General features: G+C 38.4%; 1 protein-coding gene across 2 annotated transcripts in view; it reads right to left on the reverse strand.

The window, feature by feature from the left end:
* The window catches only part of LOC106876704 (DNA helicase MCM8), a 63,143-nt gene that overhangs the window by 18,133 nt on the left and 36,827 nt on the right, over positions 1–8,183 (reverse strand). For both annotated transcript variants that reach the window (XM_014925367.2, XM_014925366.2), the window contains exons 18-23: positions 7,320–7,457; positions 6,611–6,654; positions 5,841–5,927; positions 3,412–3,475; positions 1,382–1,437; positions 661–706 (exon numbers count right to left, since the gene is read on the reverse strand). In XM_014925367.2, the coding sequence (XP_014780853.1) occupies positions 661–706; positions 1,382–1,437; positions 3,412–3,475; positions 5,841–5,927; positions 6,611–6,654; positions 7,320–7,457 (435 nt within the window). The remainder of the gene's footprint in view (positions 1–660; positions 707–1,381; positions 1,438–3,411; positions 3,476–5,840; positions 5,928–6,610; positions 6,655–7,319; positions 7,458–8,183) is intronic.

The following is an 8,183-nucleotide window of genomic DNA, read 5'->3' on the forward strand; positions in this document are numbered from 1 at the left end:
CCCACTGTAATGCTTCTTCGTCCTCCAACCATACTTTTATCTATTCTGCCGGCACAGTCTACGAGGGGTTTCCTGAAAAGTTACTCACTTTAATGGTATCACAAAAGGCCTGGTTGCAGGCCCAGCCTTCCGAGTTCTTTTACAGGGCTTAGAAAAACTGAAGGACTACTTTTAATAATTGTGTGAATCTGAGAGGGGAACATGCTGAATAAAATCATAATTAACTGATCCTCCTGTATTTTCTCTTACTCAAAGCCAGGAACTTTTTAGCCCCACCCATCTTGTATTTACATTTTCATATTTATTTACTTGTTTAGTGGAATATACGAAGAGGGGCCGAAAAGTTCATAGGCTGACTATGAAGGAGTGATGCTAGGAGTGTGAAATCTTGCATGCATTATTTTCAGTTCTTCTTATTAATACGTGCATTGTTCATTTCCAGGTAAAACGGCATCTGGCTATTCAAAAGAAGATTTTAAAATTAACTAGTAACGACTTCTCTTGAAAATGGACAAAATTTTGCACTGTGGTGTTATCAAGTATGTTGGTCCACTTGTGATGATGATGGTGATGATAATGATGATGATGATGATGATGATGATGATAAAGCAGTAATATTTTTTATAGTTCAGTGTAAAAATTAAGAAATGGTTCATTTACCTCAAAAGATGTGTCTTGGGATTTGGTAAAGAATGGTGATACTTTCCTGAGGAGGGAGGAATGACAAAAAAAAAAAAAATCAGGAGTTACAAAGGATTAAGTCAAGACAAATAAACTGAAAATAAAAGGATTAAGAATGTTTTAATTTCTACAATTGATAATCTTTTATCTGAAATGCTTGGGGATCTAACAGGTTTTGATTAAAAGAACCAAAATATAAATAGGCGCAGGAGTGGCTGTGTGGTAAGTAGCTTGTTTACCAACCACATGGTTCCAGGTTCAGTCCCACTGCGTGGCACCTTGGGCAAGTGTCTTCTACTATAGCCTCAGGCCGACCAAAGCCTTGTGAGTGAATTTGGTAGACGGAAACTGAAAGAAGCCCGTCGTATATATATATATATATATATATATGTATGTGTGTTTGTGTGTCTGTGTTTGTCCCCCCACCATCGCTTGACAACCGATGCTGGTGTGTTTACGTCCCCATAACTTAGCGGTTCAGCAAAAAGAGACCAATATAATAAGTACTAGGCTTACAAAGAATAAGTCCTGGGGTCGATTTGCTCGACTAAAGGCAGTTCTCCAGCATAGCCGCAGTCAAATGACTGAAACAAGTAAAAGAGTAAGAGTAAAGAGACCACCAAAGAAATTTGGCACTGAAGGCTAGCGTTTTTGTTCTTAGATAATAATGAATAAATACGAATAACCAAATGAGAATTACCATTTTTTGCCAGCATGCATTGCCATAACATGGCTTGACAGCATGTTGTCCTTGACCTAGAGGAATAGAAAATTTTGAAAAAATGTGTATTTTGTCTGTGAAGCTTTAAAAAATAAGACAAAAATTCAAATTTTAAAAAAAATGGTCAGGAAAAAAACAAGAAAAACAAGGTTATTCTCTGTACACTGTCTCATTGAAGCATAAATCTCTTCAAAGCTGCTAGAAAAAAACTCAAAACCACAAAGAGATATAGCTTTTACATGAAACTAAGTCCCTCTAATTAAACAAATTGAAAAAAAATGACATTGGAAAATTCCCCAAGTGTGCCTTCAGCATGAAAAACATATTGTTAAGTGTAGTAGTTTGTTTAAATGGCTTGTCTCTTTTGAAGAAGCAATGACATTCTGTGTAAACTCCACAATAACAGGCCACTGGACTGGCTTAAATAATATAAACTAGATGTGTGTGTGTTTGTGTCCTCCTTGTGTTGACATGGAGCACTAAATGTCATATGAATGGTATCGTTCATTTGCAATCTATAGTGAAAATATTGAGCCATCTTGTAAATAATGTGGTTTTCTTCAATTGCATGAACTAAAAGTCGGATGCGGACAGCATAAACTTCCTGCCTCAACTTGCTATAAAAGCAGGTAGTAATTTTACCTTGTACTTATTTTTAGTGCAAGTTTTGAAGAGTGCAGTTCGATCTGAACAGTTATTTTCTAAAGCTATAATGGAAGTGACAAAAGAGCATATTTGGCATACTTTGCTTTATGAGTTCAACAATGCAATGGAAAGTGCGAGGAACATTAATGCAGTATATGGGGATCAGATAATAAGTGTAAGCCAGTGTCAATGGTGGTTCCAGAAATTCTGAGCCAGTAACTACAGCCAAGAAGATGAGCCACATTCTAGAAGATCTGTAGGGCTTGACGAGGATGTCCTGCAGACCTTGGTGGAATGATATTCCATTGTAACTGTTGAACTAGCAGAGAAGCTTGGATTTGGTCATTCAACCATTCATCGATATTTATTTTTATTCTTATATAATAATAATAATGATATAATATTATGTTAATAAATTAACATATGTCAGTTTAACGTTCCATTTTCCTTTCATTATTGTATATTGTATACAATACCCATTTGTATTGCAGAAAATTCTTTCTACTATTATTGGGTGTTAAACCAGTTAACCAGTGAAAGTTGTTTCCATCCCTATAAGAAGAGCTTGTTTCCTTGTATTGGATATATATATATATATATATATATGTATATATATATATTGGCTTTTACTGGTTTTAACCAGGGGTTATGGCCATGTTGGAGCACTGCCATTATAACTATCCTCATGCTAGGAATTGAATATAAGCCAGCTGGGTGAAAGTCAGGAATCTTAACCACAACACACACACGTCTGTCTGTCTATTTGTCTATCTATCTAACTACACATACAGACATGTGGAAACAACACATATGTATATATATTTCTAAATTTGGCACAGAACTATAACTTCAATGAGGAGGTTAAGTGAAGAGAAACCTTGAATTATGCAACACAGATCTGTAATAACAACAACAAAAAATCCCATTATATAGATAAGATACACACAAGACCATATATATCAATGACACATTCATGCCATATTATTTCAACTAGAGATGTGTTAGGCATATGTATGTAATACAAACATACTACATATTACAATGAGAGATGTGTTAATGTGTGACGTGTGTGTTATATCAACACATTAAAACTAGAGATATGTTAGTATGTGTATCTCACACCGACATATTACATCCAGGTGTGTTAGTATGTGTACATCATACCAAAACATTACAATCAAAGATGTGTTTGTGTCATAGCAACACATCAACAATGTGATGTGTTAATATGTGTGATATTGAAAATTCTCCTCCAGAAAAGGAAAATTAATGTTTGCACATTAACAAAGGGAAATAAAAGCAAAATATCAAAAATTGTTTTAAAGAATTATGAAGAAATGTTTGCAGGCTGTGATTTGACTTACCTCATCAGGTTTGTCCAACAGGATAAAGACCAAATCAAATCTTGACAGCAATGCATTTCCCATCCTGAAGAGGAAAATAATTATTAGATATAAATTTGTTAACACATAGTAGGCATGGGCATGGCTGCGTGGTTAGGAAACTTGCTTCCCAGTTACATGGTTTGGGGTTTCAGTCCCACTGCGTGGCATTTTGGGCAAGTGTCTTCTGTTATAACCCCGGGCCGACCGAAGCTTTATGATTGAATTTTGTAGGCAGAAGTTACTGCCGTGTGTGTATATGTCTGTGTATGTGCTTGTGCCTCTCCGAAAGAGAGGGAGGGAACATATTGTCCTGGGTAAGATACTAACCCTGTAGCATTCAGGTTACTCTGCTAATTTATTCCTATTGTTTTGAATTTACCATGCGTTATCTCATACCTGCATCATTCTCATATCAGAGATCAGAGTTCCTACCAAAGTGCATATTTTCCAAGCATTCATCTGGACCATCATTCCGCATGGGTGCAAATTGTGGTCAGTTGAGCTGAAGATTTCTGGAAACTCGAAGTCTTCGACCACCACTACTGCCTACGTTGAATTCTGCATGTTCACCTATTGGACTTCATTTTGTCTCCCCACCCAAATATGACTGCTGCTGCTGCATCAACTCTCTGCAACAAGCTCCACTCACAAGATGTCTAAGGTGGCTTGGCCACACTCTCTGTCAGCCTCTGGGGGGAATTCATTTGCAAAGTGGTCAATGTGACTCCCCACCCAGACTGGCACAAATGAGCTGGAGAACAACTGAAGATGTGGCTGGTGATGGTAAAGGTGGCTGTGGAAGCACAATAGGGCTCTTGTGTCTATGGTTTTTGGCAGTGGAATCAGGAGTAGGTATTCACTGCAGCCGACTGTCAAATGTGGTCAGCATTCATGAAGGATGTGGTGGACTTGTTTTTCATAGCTGGTTCAACCCACCCTGGGTAAATGTCACTGCAGGTACAACTAAGTATCTCACACCTTCAAGATTTCGATGACATGATTGTTTATTTTTAGAATGACATTGTAGGGTAGGTGTGAGAGGCTGAATCTGGTCAGTTCAGACATAAAACAGACGGAATATTTAAATCAGATACGACTAGTTTAAACGCTGAAGGGTTACACTGCACCTGATAATTAGATTCCATCTCAGGATTTTGTGAGTTTTGGATGATATTGAGTTGTCTCTCAGTCACTACTACTCCTGGGTTCATTCTGGCCCAGGGTGGTAGTACTTGCCAGTGGCTTCAGTTATAGGTCAAACACTGGAAGATGGTCCTGTAGCTAAGAAATAGTGGACTCAGAGGATGGCAGGCTCCTAGACATGTGTTACACAGACCTACTTGTGTGTGGACATGCCCTCATGTTATGTGAGTCAGTCTCCCTGCTTAAGGGATAAAATAGACCCTGTGCCTCAAGAGCAAGCTTGGGAGAATAGGGGACTAGTAGTATATATTGTAAATAAACTGGCAGAAGGCAATGGAAAACGACTTCAGTATCTTTCCCAAGAAAACCGTTTATCTTCAGATTTTTGGTGTGGAACTCCATGATCACTGGTGTCTGTAAAACATGCATGGCACAGGAAGGAAAAGAGAGAAAACACATATAACGAGACACCAAGTTTTGATGTTGAACTTGAGTAAAAGTAATTCTGACAAGGGCACAAGGCAGAGATATGCCACCTAGGTAGGCAGGGTAGGCAGTGCCTACCTTGAATAAAATAGATCATCATCATCATCATCATTATCATCATCATCATCGTTTAACGTCCGCTTTCCGTGCTAGCATGAGTTGGACGATTTGACTGAGGACTGGTGAAACCAGATGGCTACACCAGGCTCCAATCTGATTTGGCAGAGTTTCTACAGCTGGATGCCCTTCCTAACGCCAACCACTCCGAGAGTGTAGTGGGTGCTTTTAGCAACATTTTCCTTTTATGGCAAAACATGTACCTAATTCAATAAAATTATGAAGGTTACTTTGTGTTGTGCCGACGCCCCCAGACGAAGAAGTAGGATCTCCCAAGATATATAAATAGCGGTAGTCTGGCCGTGGTAGGGTGTTGAGTAGCAGTTGAGTAGAAGTTGTGTAGCGGTTGAGTAGAGATCATCCGAAGGTGCTAGATAGCAGGAGCTTTGAGACATAACACTTTGATTGCTATGCATAAAATGCAAAATATTTTATCTTTTTGTAGATTACGTAGGCATAATTACCCCTACTTTTTAATCTCAGTATTTAAGATACACATAGTACTGCTGTAGTACACATGCTGCATGCCCTCCTACAACACCGTTTTCTATACATGTTATAAAGGCAGAAATAAATCTGCCTTCAACTCAGTCACTGAGTAATTACTGACAGCATGTGCCTGGCACAAGGTCACAACAAAGAACTAACAATAAGAGACTTACTTGAGATTCTCTGAGACTGTCCTAGCTTTTGAGTAATGTCCTCCGATAGGATTAGCAGCTGCAATTATGGAAGCTCTGGCAGGCAAGCTACAAAATAATTGAAGCACAAAAATTTAAACATAAATAGTTGAAGTGATGTAATCAGAGTTTGAGTTGTTGGGGTTGGGGTGGAGTGGAGTGGAGTCCTTGAACCCCTACCCCAAGTTCTGGCTAGATTCTACTCTCTCACTGAATTCACTTCACACCACCAATCACCCTGGGTATCCAAAGAAAAAAAGAGACAGATCAAAAACCTTGTTTCTCAACTTGACATGACTTCCTCCATAGCTTCCAGCCCTGATGTCGCCCTTCTGCCCTCACTCCTGGTCCTGACATTTCCCTTCATTCTTCCACAGAGAGAGAGGGGGGGAGGGACGGACGGACGGAGAGAGAGAGAGAGAGAGAGAGATGCTTTTCTCAGTTCCTGCCTACTAAATCCACTTACAAGGCTTTCAGCAGCCAGGGGCTATAGTAGAAGACACTTGCCCTAGGAACTGAATCTGAAACGATGTGGCTAAGAAGCAAACTTCTTAACCATACGGCCATACCAGTGTCTTTAGTAATGGTAGTAGTAGTAGTAGTAGTATATAGTGAAAAATTGGTTATGATAGTGGACTTGTGTAAGTTAGGACATAGGTTCAAATTCTGCAGTTAGAAGTTGCACATTTTGACCATTTTATCATTCTGAGAGACAATAGAGTGTAATTGATAAAAAATGAGATCTTTGTTACCTGCAAACAATACCTGCTTTTGCAATACTAATACTCTGTTGTTCCTGGAAAGAGAAAGAAAAAAAGAAGCTTTTTAAGATACAGTATTCTGTGTGTCAGTATATCATCATCATCATCATGATTTTAACATCCACTTTGCCATGTTTGTATGGATCAGATGGAATTCTTTGAGGCAGGTTCTCTACAGCCAGATGCTCATCCTATCGCCAACATTCACTTGTCTTGAAGTGAGACGTTATTTCCTGATGGCTGGACATGTGTGCACAGAAGACTGGAAATGAGAGATTCTGTTTTATATGAGTGTGAAGCTCATTTATAACTATCATATGATATAAAAACAAGGACACACACACAAGGGGCTTCTTTCAGTTTCCATTTAGCAAATTCATGTCCCTTGAGTGTCATGCAGTGGGATCGAACCCAAAATCACATACTTGAGAAGTGAACTTCTTAGTTACACAACCATACCTATGTCTATACAGGTAGAGTATATGAGTGTGTGTTTGTGTGTATGTGTCTATGCATACATCTATGTGTTCTTGTATATACCATGTCCTTTTATGTCCAGTAACTTTGCAATTAAACAAATAGACTTGTCATAAAAGTATTTTTGCAAAGTTCTTAATCTAAGTTTTATTCTAAATTAACCCAATGTCTCTGAGTTAGTTAAATTTCAGATTACATTAAAAACATTTAAATTAAATCTTACCATAGCTTCCAACAGAGCTTGGTGCTGATGCTTCATTTTGTCAAATTCATCAATACAGCAACATCCTTGATCAGCAAGAACAAGGGCTCCAGCTTCTAATGCATGGTCGTTTGAACCCGTTTCTTTGCAGAGAGTTACCTGAATAAAAATACATTTGAAAAATAATTATTCATTTAATGATATTTAGGTGCAGGAATGGCTATGTGGTAAGTAGCTTGCTTACCAACCACATGGTCCTAAGTTCAGTCCCACTGTGTGGCACCTTGGGCAAGTGTCTTCTACTATAGCCTCAGGCCGACCAAAGCCTTGAAAGACAGGAAAAGACAAGAAAAGGGAAAAAGAGCGGAAAATGATAATGGTCCTCTCCACAGAGTAATGGTGGTAGGGTTACCTGAAAGGGCGAAATAATTTTTATGCCAAGGTCCAGCAGAGGTGCCAAAATCAAATTTGCTTTTCATACTTATGGGAATCGATAAAATAAAGTCATGTACTGAGGGCTATTGTAATCTCCTTGTCCCCCTCCTCTAAAAATTTTATCAAGTACCGAATTTTAAAAATCAATTATCTTGTCACTTGAAATGTAAAAGAGATTTGCAAACATCTGCTGCTATAGTTTTGTTTTCTTTCTCCAATTAAAAGAGAAGTTTTATTTATTCAAGAAATTTTTTCGTAGGGGTAGGTGTGGCTGAGAGGTAAGAAGTTTGCTTCCCAACCACATAATTCTCAGTTCAATTCCACAGTGATGTACCTTGGATATCTTCTACTATAGCCCAGGCCAACCGAAGCTTTGTGATTGGATTTCGCAGACGAAAACCGCAAAAAAGCCGGTCGTACACACACACACACATATATATATATATATAT

This window comes from Octopus bimaculoides, chromosome 11 (genome assembly GCF_001194135.2).
Source record: "Octopus bimaculoides isolate UCB-OBI-ISO-001 chromosome 11, ASM119413v2, whole genome shotgun sequence".
NCBI classification, from domain to species: Eukaryota; Metazoa; Mollusca; class Cephalopoda; order Octopoda; family Octopodidae; genus Octopus; species Octopus bimaculoides.